Genomic DNA, 21,617 nt, shown 5'->3' with positions numbered 1-21,617 from the left:
AGAAGGGAGACAAAGGAGGATAATAAGGCCAAATAGCTCTGGCCCACAGCATCCGTACTGGCAAAGACACCAAACCTCCTAATGCTCTTGCTAGGAGGCAGCGGCTTGGCCAAGAGGCCAGGACTAAAGTAACAGGATAAACACGGGCGGGCTGGGGGCCGAGGCTGGTTTGGGGCAATGCGGTTGGGTTGAGGATTAGAGAGCTGGTGTCCAAGACTAACGCCTGCCGAAAACTACAGCTCCCAGTGTGCCCCGCGGTCCGCCCCAGCGGTCATGTGACCGCTGCTCACGTGTCTCCGCAGCCGGCCCGGGCTCAAAGCACCGCAGGTAAGTGAAAGGAGGTACAGGTTAGTGGAGGTGGAAACGTTAGGTCCCTGGGTCCCCAGGGCCGCCACCGCGGCAGAGTCCTACCCACTCCTTGCAGGACTCTGTAGCCCGGCGTCCTCCGCCCCACACCCGCCTTCGGTCGGCCGGCCCTTGCCGCGCCTTAGCCCGGCCTGTCCCCACCTAGTCTCCACCTAATCAGTCCTAGGCCCGGGTCGAGCGCCGGAGCCCGTACCCAGTTTACCTCACAGCAGCCCACTCTCCTCGCTTCAGGCCTGAGGATCGCCCCCACCCCCCGCCCTGGGTGCGCCCTGGCCCACCTTCCAATGCAGGTCACCCCTTGTATTTCTGGGATCCAGCCCCAGGCTGGCCTGGGAACCTGCTCCGTTGGGATCTGAGGGGCCTACTGCAGTAGTTACAGCTCTGGCCTGAGCGTGTGGGCATCAGGGTTCTAGTTCTGGCTCTGCCGACGAGCCGCTGTGACATTAGTCTAGCCTCTTTCTGTCCGTGGGCCTGTTTCCCTAAGTGAGCTGCTGCTCCACTCCGTGAGTTAGAGCGCCTCGGTTCCCTTCACTCTGCTGGCCCGCACAGAAACAGCTGACTCTTTCTCTGCTGACAAATTTTACGTAGAGTTTGAGAAAGAAGAAACTGAGGGCAGAGAGGGAAGTGAGGAGAATCAGATCCCAGATCTTTGGGGAGAAGGAGCTGTAAGGAGCAGCTGTCCCTCCACCAAAGCCGGAGAGGTGGAAAGAGCAGGTAAGCTGGGGACCATGGAGCAGAGTAGTTTGAGGGGAGCGGGGCTGAGAGATTTCAGACCAGTGCAGAGACCTCTGTGTCTGGGATGTGAGCAGGGTGGAGGACAAGGTCTCACCGCTCAAGCAGCGCTAACTTTGCAGGGCTGTCTCTGGAGCTACGCTGGAAACTTGGGAGACCAAAACTGCCTCCACTGCTCACCGCTTTGATTTTTTGCCGAGTTGCTGGCTGGGTGGGTGGCAGGTTGCACAAGAGGAAGCCCTGTGGCAGCTGACTGATCTTTCTGGACTTGGAGCCAGCAGGGAGACATTTCCCCTGGAGCTGTGTCCCTTGGTTTCAGGCTTGGTGACAGATGTCTGAGAGCACCCAAACTCCCCCTTTTCTCTCTAATGAGTTTAAGGCTCCCAACTTTGTTCAGCCATCACAGGAGGAGCAATGGCAAGCATCTGACTACCCAAGAGGCCTTGCTAGCCATTCTCAACCCCCCAGTGTGCTGGGGGCATTGGAGGGGATGTCCCTGTGATGGGCAGTGGTTAGGTCAGGCATGTGGGGAGATAAGTAAGAATTGGCCTCAATTTTGAAGGGCTTTGAAAGCTCCACAGAATTTAGACTCTGGAGGGAGGTATGCTGGGCTGTAAGACATTGAAATACCCACAGTCCTGGGTGAGGATTTTTCTTGCGACCCTGTGGTGTAGAAACAAATGAGGAAGCCAGACAGATCTGGATCTAAATCCTGCTTTGCAACTTGCTACTTTGTGACCCTGGATGAGTGATCTGATCTCTCTGAACCTTATGATCACTGTCATAAGGAATGAATGAGATAAGATATGTCCATGACTCTCCTGCCCGATGCATGGCCTCTAGTGCTGACATATCAGTACCCCTCTCTTCTGTGTTTATGTCTTATTTACCTGATAGGTCTGTAGGCCTGAAGCAGGCAGGAATTACATCTGACACATTTCTGTCTCTGCCATCGCACTGTGGCACCCAATGCAGTGTTCTGCACAGCGGCACACCCGGGTTTGGATCTCAGCCATCTGATCTTGGGAAAGTTGTTTCACCTTTCTGTGTCTCTTGGGATAACAGTAGTATCTGCCTTTCCCATCTAGGTTGAGGAGAGCCAGAGCCCACAGGCCTCCTAGGATAACAGCCCCAAACAGGCTGGTGGCACCCTCCAGCTGAAGGTGTTCTCTCAGCTCCCCAGGGCATGTGGTCGTGAGACAGAACCCACAGACCCTGCAGGAACAGGACTCCCAGGGCCATGGCCCAGGTCAGCATCAACAGTGACCTTGGCGAGTGGGGCTTAAGCACAGACTCCGGGGAGCGTGCCCGTCTGCTGCAGAGTCCCTCTGTGGACATAGCCCCCAAGAGTGAGGGGGAGGCCCCTCCTGGGGGTCTGGGCAGAGGCACCACTTCCACACTTGGAGCCATCTTCATCGTTGTCAATGCCTGCCTGGGCGCAGGGCTGCTCAACTTCCCAGCAGCCTTCAGCACTGCCGGGGGAGTGGCAGCTGGCATCACGCTGCAGATGGTGAGTGAGCAAGCCTGGCGGGCAAAGGTGCAGTTCTAGTGGTGGGTCTGGGCTCTTCACCTCAAAAGGGAGGCTCTGGATCAGGAGTGGTCAGTTGGAGACACATGCTACCACTCTTTCTCCATCACACATGGCAGACATTACTAATCTATTCCAGCATTCTTTCCTTTGAGCCCAGATGAGGCTTCAAAAGCCTTCCCAGCTATCAGGGAAGTTTGGACGTCGACTGCATATTTAATAATTTCATGGTTACGTTTAAAAAGCAGGCCCATACCTTAGAGCCGTGCTGAAATATTTACTGATGAAATGATATGATAGCTCGTATTTTCTTCAAAATAATCCAGAGTGGGAGAGGGAATAGATGAAACAAGATTGGCTGTAAATTGATGATTTTTGAATTTGAGTGATGGGTACATAGGGGTCCATTATACCATTCTGTCTACCTTTGTGTGTGTTTGAAATTTTCCTCAAAACTTCTTGTTTTTAAAGAAAATCTCAACTCCAGTAATCCATTAAAATTGCCCTGCAAGATAAGGCTAATTTGCCAGATGGGCATTGGGCACCGGGCCAGTAAATGCTGAGCAAGACCAGGCTGCTCTTTGCTGCCAGGCCTTTCCCACACCCTCTTGCTATGCCCCTACCCGCAGGCCATGCTGGTTTTCATCATCAGTGGCCTCGTCATCCTGGCCTACTGCTCCCAGGCCAGCAATGAGAGGACCTACCAGGAGGTGGTGTGGGCTGTGTGTGGCAAGCTGACAGGCGTGCTGTGTGAGGTGGCCATTGCCACCTACACCTTCGGGACCTGCATCGCCTTCCTCATCATCATCGGGGACCAGCAGGACAAGAGTGAGGTCCCCCCTCAGTACCCACCCCCAGCCCTGGGGGTCATGCGGTGGGTGGGAAAGAGCATGGAACACCTGCCCAAGGCCTGGCCTGGGCCCGGCATTCATCTGGGAGTCCTCCCTCCTGGCTGCTGGGCCCATTAGACAGATGGAGGTCCCAGCAGAGGTGGAGGACCACACCCTGCAGTAGCCTGGCATCACGTTCCCTCCTTCCTCCCTGTGCAGTTATAGCTGTGATGGCAAAGGAGCCTGAGGGGGCCGGCGGCAGCCCCTGGTACACAGACCGCAAGTTCACCATCAGCCTCACTGCCTTCCTCTTCATCCTGCCCCTTTCCATCCCCAGGGAGATCGGCTTCCAGAAATATGCCAGGTTCGGAGGCCCCACCCCAGCCTGCGCTGGACAGCAGCTCTGATCACAGGCAGCTGGAGACCCAAGGGCTGCAGGGGAACCCCTCTGCTCCATGCCACCTCATCTCCTGGGGCAGCAAGAGTGGGCAAGGCAGGGTAGACCGGGGCTTGCAGGGGTTCCGGCATAAGACCTTCCTTTTGTGTCAGCAGCAAGGGAGACAGTGGCTCTTTGTATCAGTGAGAGATTCAGTTCCAAATGTCCTTGTCGAAGAAGGGATGCATGATAATCATGTGTGAAGGCTGTCTCCTAGCCTGGGCCTTGTCTTTCCCACGGAGGATGGGACTCTTGATCATTTGGGATTGTCAGCCTGGCAGCATTTTCCATGCAACTTGGTATGAAGGGAAGGGACTAGCTTCCTGGCTCAGAGTCTGAAAAGCTGTGGGATTCTAAGCTGTTTCCTGTGATCCTTTATCGAAGGGGTCACACTCAGTGTCTCCAAGGTTTCCTTTAATGTTGACTTCCCAGTATTTGTGCCTTCAACCCTCCAGTATCTCCTACTTCTCAAAGGCCGTGCTTGCACCTCTCGCCAAGTCTGGGCTGCTCTGATTGAAGTAGCAGATGTGCTTTGAAGCCCAGCCCCCTGCTGTGGTCTCTGAGCCATGGAGCTGAACCACCTCATTTCCCAGTGGCCACAAGTGTCAGTCTGGTCCCCTCCTGGCTTCCTAAATGTGGCTTGTTTCTCTGAAACTTATGTCTCATGCATTTCTTGAGTCTTTGTTTGGGATAGTCTCCCAGTTGGTTCATTAGACACTTGTGGTCACTAAAGTTAAGGGTGGATGTCCCTGGGGGTGGAATGAGAGAAAAGGCAGCTGGGGATAGGGGGGAAGAAGCTTAATCTATCCTTCCTGGCAGCTTCCTGAGCGTCGTGGGCACCTGGTATGTCACTGCCATCGTTATCATCAAATACATCTGGCCTGATAAAGAGATGACCCCAGCGGACATCCTGAACAGGTGGGTGAGGGCCCCCGGGAGACACATGGGGTAGAAGCTGCCACTCGGGCCCCAGGAGGTGCTGGGTCAGGCATCAAAAAGCCACACAGGTGCTCTTCCCAAGGCTCATTAGCTCATTGGGGCTTGACTCATTGGTCATTTTAGGAAGGAGGCAAGAGGTCCTGATCTCTTTTTGCTGGAGAGAAGAGTGACAGCCGGAGATGAGGGAGACTTTGCCACTAATGTCCAACAGATGAGCCAATGTGAGACTAGGCCTCAGGTTATGGAAGCTGCCAAGGTGGAATTGCACATGTTTCAACATGTGCTTATCTGTAATATCTGTATCTTCCACGTGAGAATGAATCCATTTTCTTAATTTAAAAAAAAAAAAAAGTTTCCTTTTTCTTGAAAGGAACAAATCAGAGAAGCAAAAGCCCAAGTGCAAGAGCCAAAAGTTCTGAATTTTGGTCCCAGGAGGGCCTTCCAGAGCCTCAGTTTACTGACCTGTAAATGGAGATGTGTCCTCTCCCAGTCCCCAGACTTCTGTGGGTTGAATGTGTGCATGCTGGCTGGTGGAGGCCGTGGGGGGCTGAGTGAAGAGTAAGAGCATGGCGGCGGTTGGTGACTCTGAGGGGCTCCCGGGCAGCAGCATCTTGTGTGTTTGTCCGCAGGCCAGCTTCCTGGATAGCCGTGTTCAATGCCATGCCCACCATCTGCTTCGGATTTCAGGTGCTAGTTGCAAGGTCCCTTTTGTCCCCTTAGCTCACTCCCCATCCTGGGATGGAATCCACGTTACAGGCAGGATGGGGGAGTCCTGGAAGGAAGGACGGAGTGGGGGCCCCAGGACTTGCCCCTTATCCTTGGGGGTGAGGTCACTTGCCCACCATGACCCTGCCCTTCACCCTGACAGTGCCACGTGAGCAGTGTTCCCGTCTTCAACAGCATGCGGCGGCCTGAGGTGAAGACCTGGGGTGGGGTGGTGACGGCCGCCATGGTCATAGCCCTCGCTGTCTACATGGGCACAGGTGAGTGCTCCCCTCCGAGGGCAGGGCTTAGAGGGCTCCCACTTTCCCTCTTTGTCCCCAAGTTGTCTGGCCCAGGATTTCCTGGGGACAGCCCTGCACTCCCAACACGTCAGACACTTCTGTAGGCACTGGCTTGAACTTGGGCCACCCTGGGCCTCCTCCTGCCCAAATGAGAAAGATGTATGCATGCGTTCATTCAGCAGCTCTCAGTGGGTGCCTAGTAAGTCCCAGGAACTTTCTCAGCATGGGGGATGGCATGGAGATAGATAGACCCCGTCCTGCCCTCATGGAATTGACAATCTAGTCGGAGAGAGAGTCTTATAGGAGCAAGTCAGTCAGGAGTCAGTAAGGAAATCCAGACAGTGGTGAGTGCCATAGTAATAGGGAAACGGGAAGCTGTGAGTGGGACTGAGTGGGGTTGGCTTTGGTGGGTAGGTCACAGGTGGCTCCTCTCTGAGGAGGTGGCAATTGGGGAAGGCCAAATCATGAGAAGGAGCTAGAATCTGAAGACCTGGGGGAAAAGCATTCCAGACAGACGAACCAGAAAACGCCAAGTCCCTGAGGCCGGGACAGAAGAAGGTCTGCATAGCTGGAGTGGAGCGAGTTGAGGGTGGGTGGCGGGCAGCACGGCCAGACAGGGAACACAGCCAGATCCCTGAGGACTGTTGGGAGGCAGAGAGGAAGCGCTTCAGCAGGGGCGTGGCTTGGGGACACCCGGCTCTGGGTGTTGTGTAGAAAATGGTTTGGGTGAGGGAGCAGTGCTGGGAGACCACAAAGAATGGCCCTGTGATTCCTTCCACAGATGGTTCTCAGGACCAGCACTGTTCTAGTTTCCGAAGACACAGCAGGAACAAGGGTGGCAAATAGGCAGAGTCCCGTTCTCCTGGGGCGACAGACAATAAACGAGTAAAAAAAAAAAAAAGTTCCAAGAGAGAGGAGTGCTCTGAAGAACACAGAACAGGGTGGTGTGAGGGAGTGCCTGGGGGCAGGGGTTATTGTGGACGGGCTGGCTGGGGAAGCATTCTGAGGAGGGGACAACAGAGCTGAGACCTGAATGATGAGGAGATGGGCAGACAACGTTAATGCGGAAGCTCTGAGACAGGAACTGCTGGGTGAGTTCAAGATCAGAAAGGTGACGGTGTGGGGGCGGGAGATGTGAGAAGTCAGGGAGGGAGGCTTCTGATGCCAGCCTCGACACCCCTCTGAGCTTCAGTCTTAGCCTCCAGAGCTGCTCCGTCATCTCCCCACCTGCTGCTGGACCCAGCGGTGAACGGTCCATGGCCCTAACCCTCCGAGGGTCTCCTGGACCCAGCCCTCTTGTCCCTGCCCTCAGGCATCTGTGGCTTCCTGACCTTCGGAGCTGCTGTGGACCCCGATGTGCTCCTGTCCTACCCGTCGGAGGACATGGCTGTGGCCGTCGCCCGTGCCTTCATCATCCTGAGCGTGCTAACCTCCTACCCTATCCTGCACTTCTGTGGGCGGTGAGTCCCCTCTCCACCCCACCGGGGTGCTCCCTTTCACCAGGGCCTCTGAAAGCCCTTTGAACATGGGCCTTGTGTAGAATCCATTTTATAGAAGGAGAACCGGAAGCCCAGAGGAAAGAGTCAGTGCCTCGCATGGCCCTGCAAGTACTCCCAGCCGGGTCTTTGGGGGTCCCTTTTGTCCCAGAGTCACCAAAACATTCTGTGAGTCCTCTGAGAACCTCTAGTCCAGATCCTTTCCTGAACACCCTGCTTTCTGGGTACCCCAGACCCTTCCTTTTCAGGAGACTAGTAGTATATGTTCCCATGGGGTGTGCTAGTCCTGGGCCAGGCAAGGCACTAAGCCGTTCCCATTCACCATCCCGTCCGGTCCCCATGGCAACCCTGAGAAGAGTGCTGCTAGGCCCATTTCAAAGAAGAGGAAACTGAGGCCCAGGGGTTAGAGGCTTGCCTACAGTCCACCCAGTCGGGGGTCTGGCTCCATGGCTGGAGGTGGGGAGCTGTTAGCAGGGGCGCCTCTGAGCCGCTCTCTGTGTGGGCAGGGCGGTGGTCGAAGGCCTGTGGCTGCGCTACCAGGGGATGCCGGTGGAGGAGGACGTGGGGCGGGAGCGGCGGCGGCGAGTACTGCAGACGCTGGTCTGGTTCCTGCTTACCCTGCTGCTGGCGCTCTTCATCCCTGACATCGGCAAGGTCATCTCGGTCATTGGAGGGCTGGCCGCCTGCTTCATCTTCGTCTTCCCAGGTGTGGACCCCTGGCATCCCCGCAGCACTCTCTCCCAGGGCCTCCTGGCCTGAGCGCATCACCTCCCGGGTTATTGATCACCCACTTCAGGCTCTGGTGTGTTTAAACGTTATCTCCTGCAAAGAAGATGTAGTTGTCATCTCCATTTCACTGGTGAGGAGGTGTGAGGATCAGAGAGGGTAACAAGCTTGCCTAGAGGTTAACAAACTCAGCTAAAGACTAATAGAAGCTTTTCAAACCCAAGTCTGTCTAGGTCCACAGCCTATACTCTTAACTCTTCATTCAGGTACCTGTTACTCCCCGACTATCAGGGATCTGGGTGGGTCAGCCCATGACGGGGTAATTAGGGTCTGGTGGTGGCACCGTGACACGGGTCGGGAGACCTGAGTTTCAGACACGATCTGCCACCAGATCCCTGGGCAACTGTCCTATCTGCCCAGTCATGAGTTCTGCCTGTACCCAGCTTACTTCTCTCTAGGAGGCCACCTGGAAATCCCTTGCCACTTTGCTTGGAGCAAGGGGGACACATCTGCTCAGAAGTGCACTGGGAAGGGCCCTGCAATGTAGACACCACTGAGTCACCTCCCTGTGCTGCCCCTTTAGCTCTGGGGCTTGCATGCAGCCCAAGGGGTGCCTGGCAGGTGCTGGCTCCTCCTGGGAGACCAGATGCCAGGTGTCCAGCTGGGTGCAGAGTGGAGACAGAGGCAGAATGTGTGGAGGAGTAAACACAGGCCTTTCTCCACCCACCATCACTGCCTCCTGGCAAAGGGGGAGGCTGGACTGCTGGGTGGTGGGGGGGGGGTGCCCACCCAAGCTCCCAGGGCCACCTCTTCTCTTCTAGGGCTGTGCCTCATTCAAGCCAAACTCTCTGAGATGGAGGAAGTCAAGCCAGCCAGGTAAAGCAGGGCCCGGCCCGTGGTCCTCTCAGGGAGGTACTGGATGGGGGGTGGCCTTTAAATGGATAGGAGTCAGGAGACTTGTGTACTTTGAAAAACTTTTTTGAATACTTCTTTTAAAATGTATAACATGTTAGTTTTAACAGTTCAAATACTACTGAGGATTTGTTTTTAATTTTTTAATTTAATTTTATTTTTTTATACAACAGGTTCTTAGTAGTCATCAACTACTGAGTATTTTAGAGAAAAAAATGGAAGTCCCTCTTACCCCACAGCCCGCTCCCCACCACTCCCTTCTCCTGAGAGAGCTCCATGAGATCAGCACAGCCTGTGCCCTTGTAGACTGTTTCTGTGTGTGCACATGTGTCTGTGTACACAAAGCTATGCACGCGTATACACAAACACATGGGGTTTTGTGTCTGGTTAGGTTTTTTCAAAAATGGTTTCATGCCAGACACACTTTTCTGCTACTTGCTTTTTTCGCTTAACCACGTATTTTGGAGATCATTCTATGTCCACACAAGAAGATCTACTGCTTCCTTTTTCCATGGCCGTAGAATATTTTGCTGTTTGAATGTGTCCTGAATGTGAACACACTTCTGCATGTACACCTTGGCACAGCTGTTCGAGGATCTCAGTAGCATCGATTCTTAGAAGGAAATTGCTCCATCATAAGGCACGCTCATTTTTACTCTGGCACACGGGTTCAAATTACCCTCCAAAAAGGCAGCACCAGTCAGAGTCCCAGAAGCAGTGAATGAAAGTGCCCTGTTCCCCACACCCCTGCCAGGACTGTATATAGCAGCCTTTTCAATATTTGTTAGTCTAATGGATACAAAACACTACATGTTTAAAAAATTAACCATTTTTACCATTTTAAAGTGTTCAGTTCAGTGATATTAAGTTCACTCATATTTTTGTGTAACCATCCCCACCATCTACCTCCAGAACTTTTTCATCATCCTAAACTGAAATTCTGTACCCATTAAACAATAATTCCCCATTCCCTCTCCCCTCGCCGCCACCATTCTACTTTTTGTCTGTGTGAATTTGACTCTTCTAGGTACCTCATGTAACTGGAATTATACAGTATTTATCTTTTTGTACCTGGCTTCTTTCACTTAGCATAATGTCCTCAAGGTCCATCTATGTTGTAGCAGCCTTTTTAAGGCTGAATAATATTCCATTGTATGTATAGGCCACATTTTGCATTCTTTTAATACATGCATGTCCCTGAATGGTAGAGAAGTTATGACCAGGTTGCATGCTTTTAAAAAAATATATTGTGCAAGTAATACTCATTGATTATAGAAAACTTTAAAAATACAGACAAGTCTAAAGAAAATAATAATCACCTTTAATATCCAGATATAACCAGGAAGTTTCTTGGCGGTCCAGTGGTTAGGACTCTGCTTTCACTGCTGAGGGCATGGGTTCAATCCCTGGTCAGGGAATTAAGATCCCACAAGCCAGGCGGGCAAAAACAGGAAAAAAAAAAAGAAAGAAAAAATTCCAGTTGTAACCCTGTAGCTATTTTTGATACATATCTTTGCAGATGTCTCCTTTTTTATTTATTTTTTTAATGAAATGGATCACTCCATGTGACCTGCTTTTTCCTGACCATCTTTCCATCAGGAGATATGCATTCTTTTTTTTTTTTAAATATTTATTTATTTGGCTGTCCCAGGTCTTAGTTGCAGCACGTGGGATCTTCCATTATGGCATGTGGGATCTTTTAGTTGTGGCATGCAGGATCTTTAGTTGTGGCACACGGGGGTCTTTAGTTGCAGCATGCGAGCTCTTAGTTGCGGCATGTGGGATCTAGTTCCCTGATCAGGGATGGAATCCGGGCCCCCTGCATTGGGAGCTCGGAGTCTTAGCCACTGGACCACCAGGGAAGTCCCAGGAGACATGATTCTAATTCTGGTCCTGCCCTTGGTGTGCTGTGACCAGTCAATTAATCCCATTAGGTCTTGGCCTCTTTACCCATGGTCTAGGGATCATACACCCAGCCCCATAAACTGTTGTATGAAAGTCGTTGAGAAGTAGGAAGTGCTCTTCCCATAGGAGAAGTAGTACAAGTAATTAGGGTAATTAACTGATATATATATATAGAGAGAGAGGTTGGCAAATTCACAAGTGGATCAACTGACCAGGCCCTCTCTCACCCTCTGCTCTACAGCTGGTGGGCGATGGTCAGTTACGGAGTCCTCTTGGTCACCCTGGGAGCCTTCATCTTCGGCCAGACCACAGCCAACGCCATTTTTGTGGATCTCTTGGCATAACCAGTGCCTCCCAGGGAATTCTTGGCCTTTGCCATTGGACCCTGGAACCCATCTCGTAGAGCTTCAGGACCACCTTGAGTCCGGCATCATTCCCCTCTACTGGTGGGATGACATCTGGACATCCTTTTCCAGGGACAGTTCTGGGGTGAAATCAGGCCCCACAATCCTGGACAGTTCAAACCCAGCTCCCTTGCTGCCCCCGCATCCTGGCAGTGCCATGGATGGTAGGAGGAGGTCTCGTGTCACAGAAGAACCTTCCCCCCTCTTCCACCTCTCAATTTCTCCATGCCTGGAAGCCACGGGTGAAGAGAGTCGGTAGGTCTCCGAAGGAACAACTCAGCCTGACTTCCCTCTGGAGAAAGAGTGTGGACCAAGGGCTGCCATCCTCCACAGAGAAGCCTGCCCTGGGTAGGGGCTGTGCTCATTACCCCGGGGCTCAGTGCCTGCTCCAGTCTGTCGGCAGCCCAGCCAGCAGTGGCTTCCTCCGGCAAGTTCCAAAGGTAGCACTGAAATCATACAGGTGCCCCGAGGCAGGCAGATGGATGCCTTGTCCACTGCCTCCTGGGCCTGTGGTGAGCCTGAGAGCCCTCTTGCCCATGGCTGGTTGACATTTCCCAAGCCTTTTGGGGCCTCACCCTGTCTTCTTACCCAGACCTGATGGTCCAGGCATCCCTCTGCTCCTCCATCCCCAGACATCACCAAGTCTAATGTTTACAAACGGTGCCAGCCCGGCTCTGAGCCAGGGGCCAGGGGCCGTCCCGTGCCACGGTGCTGTGAGTACTCCTCCCTTAACTTTCCCCAAGGCCGGAGTGTGCTTTTCTCTCTCAGATTCCTGATGGGTCCCTCTTTTCAGAGGCACAAGGTGGGGTGAGGGAGCAAGCTGGGAACCCCATGCAGGCTGGGCTGGTGAGGATCAAGGTGAACCTGTCTGGCATCTTCACTTTGAATGGCTGCTTCTCTTCTCCCTGCCCTGCACGTCTCCCCTTCCCTGCCAACCCAGCCTGGTACCCTGGAGACAAGAAAGGCAGCTGGGTGGCCACTGACTAGGCAACGTCTGAGTGTAGTCACGCCAGCCTACAAGTTTCCCTTCCAGTCTGGATCTCGTCTGCTCCTGTCCCCCATCACCTCTTCGCCACCACCCCATTTTTCTATGTAGCTCAGTCTCTCCTGTTCACATAAGTATGGGGGTGGGGGTGGACCAAACCCTCTCTCGTCCACTTCCTCAGCTCCACAGGTCTACCAGGCCTGGCCTCGGCGGCCTGTCGATCACACTGAGGTCACACCTACGTTGTGCCCCAGGCGGGGTGAGGAAGGATATTTTCCCCTTTCATATCTTGAACACCTTGGCCACTCACTTAGGCCAAGCCTAGGCACCGAATCAGGCTTCCTCTGCCTGGAACACCTAGCGTTCTCCCTGGCCCCTCCTGCCTAAAACCTCTGAATGCAGTGGTGGGGTGAGAGGGATCCCTGCCCTCAGGACAGTGAGACAGAAGAAGCAGAGCCTTGGGGGGCCAAACAGGCTTCTGCTCAGACCCCCGGACTGGGTGACCTGCCTTTCCTCACGTTCCCTGGGGGCCAGACCCACGTGGCCGTTTTCTCTCCGCCTGCTGCACGGCACCAGGCCCTGCCAGTGCCCACCCCAGATACGGTCAGGAGGATGGCCCATCAGCAGCAGGGCTGCACTGCCTCCTAATGTTGGATTTCAGTGAGGGCTGGGGGCATGTACGGGGAAAATGAGCTGGAATCTGGCCTAACCTCAGGAGCACCTTCCCCTGCCCTCTCTGCCAGGGCATTTTACTGTTTCTTTTCTACTTCTGCACATTCAGACCAGGGAGGATGGTTAATAAAAAGGGACTTGTGCTGCTGAGCTGCGTGGCCTGTGTCTGGTGCCAGGGACAGTCCAGGCCACTGACAGGAGGAAGACGGGCTGGAGTGGGAGTAGGGGTTGGGGTGCGATAAGGCCGTTTGGCCTCACCGTCTGTGACCCCTTACTCGAGAATGGGCCCATCACGCTCCCTTTCCCAAGCCGGAAACCTGCAAGTGGTTCTTAACACTTCTCTCTCCTTCCACATCCCATCAGACTTTCCCCACTGACTTGGGACTCCGCCTTGGTCTGTCCTGCTGCCTCTACCTTGGTTCAAGTCCTTCCTGTGTCTTCCCTGCACCACTGCAGCCTCAGATTAGCTTCTGTGTTGTATGTCCCTCCCTGACCTCAAGTTTTGGGGTGAGCTTCAAACCCCTGAGCATCCCTCCCGCTTTGTCCTTTCAGAGGCAGGTGTTGAGAGCAGGCGCTATTGTCCTGGTTATGGAGCCTCTCACTGTGCTCAGTGCTGGGGAGAAGAAATTCAGCAAAACACACCAGCTCTGCTGTCAGTCTACTGGGGAAGATTGATGCTTAGCAAATCATCACAAACATAAACATGCAAGTTGTGATAAATGCCAAGAAGGGAAAATACAGAATGTTACATTTGGGGGTCTGAAGCTTCCCTGGGGAGTCAAGGAAGGTTTCCTGGAGGAATTGACATATGAACTGGCCCCTGAGTGATGAGCAGAATGAACTAAGTGAAGAGAGGTGGGGGAGACCTTTCCAGGCTGTGGGAAATGCATGTGCAAATGCCCTGTGATGGGAGGAACATGGTCATTTGAGGAACTGGAAAGTGGCCATTGTCGGTGGAGTGGGTGTGGGAGAGCAACAGAGGTGAGAGCAGAGCATTCTGAGATGGTCTGCAACGGCTCCCCCTGGTCCTCAGAATAAAGTCGAACCCGCCCACCTTCTACCACACTCCCCATCCCTGTTCGGGTATTTTGCAAAGATCCCTCCCTCCTGGTGGAGGTGGGGACCCTCTCCAAGGAGGAAACATGTTGCAAGACTAGACAGGTGGGACAGCTTTGGGCCATGGTTCACACCTGCCTAGTGGACCAAGAGCTTGAGGTTTGGTTTCACTTTCTCTGAGTGAACAGAGGGAAGGAAAGGTTACGTCTAGGCCACAGGCAAATGCCCAGCCAAATTCAATCAAGACTTGTAAGCATTTAATCAGTGTCTGTCTCCCTGTTAGACTGTAAGTTCCACGGGAGCAGGGTCACATCTCCCTTGTCCATCAGGTATTTTAGTCAGTGCCTGGCACATAGCAAGTGTTCAGTAGTTGTTGAACAAATGATTGAATGAATATCAACTAACACTTGTTGATTTCTTACTTTGTGCCAGCACTTAACTTGCATCATTCACATTTGGTCTTCATGACAACTCTATGCAAAAGTGAAAGCTGAGAGATGTTACATAGTGTGCCCAGGGAGTAAAATTGGAGCCCTCTTGCCGTGCATGAATGAACAAGTGAGCAGAGGGCTCTCTCAATCTGGTGATTTCTGACCCCAGAAGGCAAGCTCAGGAACCTCCAGCCCTCATGCTGGCACCAACATCAGACCCTAAAACCTTTGACTTACTGTCCCATCCAAACCGTGTCAAGTTGTCGGATGCCTGCTGGCTGGTGGCTCTGGGCAAGTCTCTTCCCCCCTCTGGGCTTCTGTTTCCAGACTCTCTAACATGGGACTGATCATCACTGACCTTACTTACCTCCCAGGATAAAGGAGAGCCAATGTCAAGAAAGTACACAAGAAAAATGACAGAAGTGCTTTATAACCAGAAATCCACGTTTGCAGAAGAAATACGAAAACTCAGTTTCTCCTCAGGAGGACACAGGCAGAGGTTCCCCTAGCACTTCCTTGGAGTCAGGGTACTTCTCAATCTTTAATGTGCATACAAAATTTTTATCTCCTTAGGATACAAATTCTGATTCAGTAGATCTGGAGTGGGGCCTGCAGTCTGCATTGTTAACGCTCCCAGCTTCGCCCATGCTTTGGTCCTTGGACTGTACTTTGAATAGCAGGGGACTGGTGGACAGACCAAAGGCTTTGGCTTCAGACAGACCTGGGGTGGATCTCAGCAGTGCCTCTTTACAGTGGGAACTCAGAAATTAGTTCACTTCTCTGAACCCCACTCTCCTCGACTATGAAGTAGGAGTGATGGTGCCCACCTTATAGATGCAAATATTATAAATCCAAGGACAAATGGCATAATATACGTGAAGTGCCTGGCAGATAGCAGGGATTATGTTGGTCATTTCCCTGTACTGGAAAGAAGGGGGGGGGGGGGTGGGAGGGTAACTGCAATTTCTTCCTTTAGTCAATAGAGGTCGCCTCTGAATAATTTCGGCTTACGAAAGTGAGGAGCCTATGGCCTCAGAGGACAGTCCAGTCCTGAGTCATTAGGGTTCCTGGTGAACTGCTGCCTAGCACTTCTGAATGATGTCCCTATACTGGGGCAGGGCCACTTCTGGATCATGGCCTCCAATCTGGTGGGGGAATCAGACCAATCAAATAATCACAGAAACTAATTATGTAGGTACATGTGCTAGATGTAGATTCAGTATTGCAAATCCAGATTTGGTAATTCATTGCTATGATACAATGAAAAATTTTTCCATGGGTGTGGAGGAAGGCCAGAGACATTGTCGTCAGGAAGAAGGAAGACGGCAGACATCCTGTCCTCCAAATACTTTGTGTTTCCTGAGGGGGCAGTGGGGTGGGGAGGGGGGAAGGAATAGGCACAAGATGCCTATTTGGATATTCTTCCATTAAAAATGAAATTGATGTGTTTCCAGTCCAATATGTAAGAAGCTTGGAAGTGGCCACTCCATCCTAACAACAAGTAAAAAGTTGAACAAACTGGAAAGTCAACTCTTCTTAGATATGTACAATAAGTCAGATTATAAGGCACACCACTGCCCCCAGAATTGGAGAGAAAGACAGACAAATACAGAGCAGAAACCCACAAGCAGAAACCTCTGTGGGAGTCAGTGCCAGGGTAAGGAAACCTGAACTGTAATTGATGAATTGCTGGAGGCTCAGTGTGGACAAATCTGAGAAATAAAAACACCAAGGAAGGGCTTCCCTGGTGGCACAGTGGTTAAGAATCCACCTGCCAATGCAGGGGACATGGGTTCGATCCCTGGTCTGGGAAGATCCCACATGCCACGAAGCAACTAAGCCCGTGAGCCACAACTACTGAGCCTGTGTGCCACAACTACTGAAACCCGTGCGCCTAGAGCCGGTGCTCCGCAACAAGAGAAGCCACCACAGTGAGAGGCCCACGCACCGCAATAAAGAGTAGCTCCCGCTCGCCGCAACTAGAGAAAGCCCACGTGCAGCAATGAAGACCCAGTGCAGCCAAAAAAAAACCACCAAGGAATCCAGTCCTACTGGGGGAAGGGAGCATACTTTGTGACTTTGTGGGTTTTACCTGAAGTTCTACCAGGTTCTCATAGTAAACATCAGAAAAAAATCCCTCATGTTTCCAGCAGAGGAGGGTAAAAGGAACCATTTTGAAATGTGCTAGAGCATTCCGTTGTTGTTAATAAGATATACCCTCAGGAGACACTTAAAATTTAACCAGAGCCTAACCTACGGGGATTTTATCAGAGCCTAACAGACCTAAGGGAAGGGAAACACACAACTCCATCCCACTCTAGCCACCCTGGGGGGACTGGAGGGAGAAGATAAGTGAAGTCCATAGTCCTTCTCTTAGTGAGCCAGTCCATCACAGGCTCACTAAGAGACTGTGATCCAGTCATAGGACTACAGAACACTTCCCCTTCCCTTACACCTTGCAACCTTCGTACTAAAGGCCAATCTACAGCAGTTCCTTTTACCTAGTACATTATGTCTGGCTATCAATAAAAAATTACAAGATATACTAAAAGGCAAAAAACAGAGTTTTTTGGGGTTTTTTTTGCGGTACGTGGGCCGCTCACTGTTGTGGCCTCTCCCATTGCGGAGCACAGGCTCCGGACGCGCAGGACCAGCGGCCATGGCTCACGGGCCTAGCTGCTCCGCGGCATGTGGGATCTTCCCGGACCGGGGCACGAACCCGTGTCCCCTGCATCGGCAGGCGGACTCTCAACCACTGTGCCACCAGGGAAGCCCCTAAAGACATAGTTTTAAGAGACAGAGCAAGCATCAGAGCTAGACTCAGATATGGCAGGAGTGTTAGAATTATCAGACCAGGAATTTTAACGACTATGGTTAAGATGCTAAGGGCTCTCATGGATGAAGCAGACAGCCTGCAAGAACAATAGATGTGCAATGTAAGCAGAGAGATGGAAATTCTAAGAAAGAACCAAAAAGAAATGCTAGAGATAAAAAACACTGTAGGAGAGATGAAGAGTGCCTATACTGTACAGGCTGGATACAACTTAGGAAAGAATCTCTGAGCTTCAGGATATCTCAATAGAAACCTCCAAAACTGAAAAGCAAATAGAAAAAAAAAAAAGTCTGTGGAAAAACAAAAGGAATAATGTACACAGAATAATGTACACAAAAGGAATAATGTACACAGAATATCAGAAGGAAAAGAGAGAAAGGAACAGAAAAATATTTGAAACAATAATGACTGAGAATTTCCCCCAAATTAATTTCAGGCACCTGATTAATGACAGACCAGGAAGCTCAGAGAACACCCAGCAGGATAAATGCCAAAATATATGACACCAAGTCATATCATTTTCAAAAAATACAGAAAATCAAAGATTAAGTCCTGAAAGAAGCCAGAGGGAAAAAACGCCTATAGAGAAGCAAAGGTTAAGAATTACAAGGGAATTCCTTGGCAGTACAGTGGTTAGGACTCGGCACTTTCACTGCCAGGGGCCGGGTTCAATCCCTGGTCGGGGAACTAAGATCTCACAAGCCTCACAGTGTGGCCAAAAAAAAAAAAAAAGGAATTACTGTTGACCCTTGAACAATATGAGGGTTAGGGGCTCCAACCCTCTACATACTTGAAAATCTCCATATAATTTATAGTCAGCCCTCTGTATCCGAGGTTCCTCCATATCTGCAGTTCTGCATCTAAAGATTCAACCAACTGCGGATCGTGTAGTATTGCAGTATTTACTATTGAAAAAAATCCACTATATATAGACCCTTGCAGTTCAAACCCATGTTGTTCCAGGGTCAACTGGACATCTGACTTCTCAGAAACTATGCAAGCATGAAGAGAGTTGAGTGAAATATTTTAAATGTTAACAGAAACCTAGAATTCTATATCCTGTAAAATTATCCTTCAACAGTGAAGGAGAAATACTCTCTCAGACAAACAAAAATTGAGGGAATTTGTTGCCAGTAGACTTGCCTTGAAAGAAGTGTTAAAAGGAGTTCTTTAGAGAGAAGGGAATTTTTTTTTTTTTTTGGCCACGCCACCCTACTCTCGGGATCTTAGTTCCCCAACCAGGGCCCCCTGCAGTGGAGCACAGAATCCTAACCACTGGACCACCAGGGAATTCCTAAGGGAAGGGAAATTAAATGAAGCAGATATCACAATTATAAAGCAAGAAGAGAATGCTTTGAAAAATGAACAAAATGAAAACTAGCACCTAAAAATTAAAAGTATGATTGCCAAATTTAAAAATAAATCAAAGAAGAGTTAAAGATAGTTAAGAAAATCCCCTGGAAAGCAGAACAAAAAGACAGAGATGGAGGGAATTCCCTGGCTGTCCCGTGGTTAGGACTCAGTGCTTTCACTGACAAAGAGATGGGAAAGAAGAGATAAGAAAATTAGAGTTTCAACTCAGATCCAACATCTGACTAACAGGAGTTCCAGAAATAGAGAAGAAAGAAAATGGACAGGGGCAGGAAGTGGGAGAGCAGAGAAAGACAGATATTACCAAAAAAATAACTCAAGAAAATTTTGCAGAACTGAAAGATATGAGTCTCCATATTTGAGCCAGTAAATTGAATTTTAAGAGCTGCACACTGGAAATAAAGAGAAAATCTTAAAGATTTTCTGAGATAGTGGTGGGCAGGGAGGGCATGCTTCTTGGCATCACTGCGAGCTAGAAGATAACACATCAATGCCTTCATAATTTTTGAGTGAAACTTTTCAACCTAGATTTCAGTGCACAACCAAACATTCAATCAAGTGTGAGACTGAAACAAAAACATTTCCAGATAAGTAAAGGGTACATAAATTTACATCCTGTGTAGCCTTTCTCAGAAAGTCACTGGAGAACATGCTTCAGCAAAACAGAGTTGTAAAGCAAGAAAGTGTAAGGCAAAGCATCCAGGAAACCAAGAATCTACCTCAGAAGAACCAAATGATGGTTTCCAAATGGCAGCTGGGCAGCTGACCAAAACGTGGCCAGTTCAGCTGAAGCAGGAGTACGGAGAGCAATCAAAGGAAGGTCTCCAGGGAAAAAATAAAACGAAGAGCTTATCTGACTTGTCTAAGCATTTGGAATAATTACTGACAGATCTGTTGGAGCATTTGGATAAGTATGTATATAACAAAGCAAATGGGAAAATATGGCCATTATTAACCACAGGAAAAACAAACAAGTTTTACAAAGAAGGAAAGGTAATCATAGTAAACTACCAATACTTTTTTTAAAATTTATTTTATTATTTATTTATTTAGGCTGCGCTGGGTCTTAGTTGTGGCATGAGGGATCTTTAGTTGTGGCATGTGAACTCTTAGTTGCAGCATGCATGAGGGATCTGGTTTCCCATCCAGGGATCTAACCCGGGCCCCCTGCATTAAGAGCAGAGTCTTACCAAATGGACCACCAGGGAAGTACCTAAACTATCAATACGCAGCACAGCAGTGAACAATACTTACATACTCATAATAATGTACATACTGATTATTTAACCCTAAGGGCTGTATTGTGACAGAACCTCATTTTAAAAGGAGAGGAAGGGACTTTAGGGTGCAGGTGTAAGAAAGCTAAATCTTTAATCAATAATTACTGCTTTTAATTTTTAAATCACAAAATAGCAGTATAAGCACATTATCTTAAAATAGTGAGATAATGCCAAAAGAAACAGGTTAAAAGAGATGCATGTAGGCAACACAACGAGCTAGAGGTGGGCAAAGCTGGGACAAAGGACTGCTGGCATTTGATTTGAGCTTTTTAAAAATATATATTTATTTATTTATTTTTGGCTGTGTTGGGTCTTAGTTGTGGCACGCGGTCTTCTCTCTAGTTGTGGCGCGTGGGCTTAGTTGCTCCGTGGCCTGTGGGATCTTAGCTCCCCGATCAGGGATCGAACCCATGTCCCCTGCATTGGAAGGCAGATTCTTAACCACTGGACCATCAGGGAAGTCCCGGATATGAGCTTTTTATTACCACTGGATTTATAAAACAAAATGCATGACTAGTTGGGGTTTTTTTAACTTAAAATTATGTTTATACTTACAATAGCCAAGATATGGAGGCAACCTAAGGGCCCAGTGATAGATGAATGGATAAAGAAGATGTGGTCCATAAAAAAGAATGAAATCTTGCCATTTGCGACAACATGGATGGACCTAGAGGATATTATGCTAAGTGAAATAAGTCAGACAGAGAAAGACAATATATGATTTCAATTATTTGTGGAATCTTAAAAACAAACAAACAAACACAACAAAACAGAAACAGCATCATAGATACAGAGAACAAACAGGTGGTTGCCAGAAGAGTAGGGTGGGGAGATAAGAAAAACAGGTGGGGGAGATTAAAAGGTACAAACTTCCAGTTACAAAATAAATGAATCAGAGGTATGAAATGTACAGTGTGAGGAATACTGTCAATAATTATGTAATATCTTTACATGGTGAAAGATGGTAACTAGATTTATCACGGTGATCATTTTGAAATGTGTAGAAATATCAAATCACTATATTGTGCATCAGGAAGTAACACAATGTTTTAGGTCAATTATACTTCAAAAAATAAACTAAATCATAGAAAAAGAGATCGTTACCAGAGGCAGGGGATCAGGGGAGAGGGAGTTGGATGAAAGTAGTCAAAAGGTACAAACTTCTAGTTATAAGATAAATCAGTACCAGGGATATAATGTATAATATGATAAATATGATTAACACTGTTGCATGTCTGTCTATGAAAGTTGTTAGAGGGACTTCCCTGGCTGTCCAGTGGTTAAGACTCTGTACTTCCACTGCAGTGGGTGAGGGTTCAATCCCTGGTCTGGGAACTAAGATCCCATATGCCGCAGGGTGTGGTCCAAAAAAAAAGTTTAGAAAAGTGATCATAAAACAATTTTTTTTTTTTTCCACACCATGCAGCATGCAAGATCCTAGTTCCCCAACCAGGGGTTGAACCCATGCCCCCTGCAGTGGGAGTGTGGAGTCCTAACCACAGGGCCACCAGGGAAGTCCCTAATATTTTTTTAAATAGGAGAAGTAAAAATTGAATGTCTCCTATAGGCCATGTTTGAATTCTAGCTTTGCTGCTTCTCGTGAGGACTTAGGCAGTTAGTTAAACTTTATGGGCCTTGATTTCCTTATCCATACATTACAATACTTGTTGGAGTGAAGACCCTTGGCAGCCTTCTCCATTCTTCAATAAAC

At 49.6% G+C, this 21,617-nt stretch overlaps 1 protein-coding gene across 1 annotated transcript; it reads left to right on the top strand.

Moving 5' to 3' along the window:
- The first annotated feature begins 287 nt into the window (after window positions 1-287).
- SLC38A7 (solute carrier family 38 member 7) lies at window positions 288-11,353 on the top strand. Its single transcript, XM_082677392.1, has 12 exons — window positions 288-327; window positions 955-1,080; window positions 2,187-2,608; window positions 3,256-3,454; window positions 3,676-3,820; window positions 4,712-4,810; window positions 5,461-5,518; window positions 5,700-5,814; window positions 7,148-7,295; window positions 7,838-8,037; window positions 8,879-8,933; window positions 11,116-11,353. The coding sequence occupies exons 3-12, from the start codon at window positions 2,339-2,341 to the stop codon at window positions 11,216-11,218; spliced, it is 1,392 nt and encodes a 463-aa protein (XP_082533518.1). The 5' UTR covers window positions 288-327; window positions 955-1,080; window positions 2,187-2,338; the 3' UTR covers window positions 11,219-11,353.
- The last annotated feature ends 10,264 nt before the right edge of the window (window positions 11,354-21,617 follow it).

This window comes from Grampus griseus (genome assembly GCF_964374135.1).
Source record: "Grampus griseus genome assembly, chromosome: 19".
NCBI lineage: Eukaryota > Metazoa > Chordata > Mammalia > Artiodactyla > Delphinidae > Grampus > Grampus griseus.
Note: the sequence above shows the minus strand (reverse complement) of the source record. Positions and strands in the feature narration are given on the sequence as shown.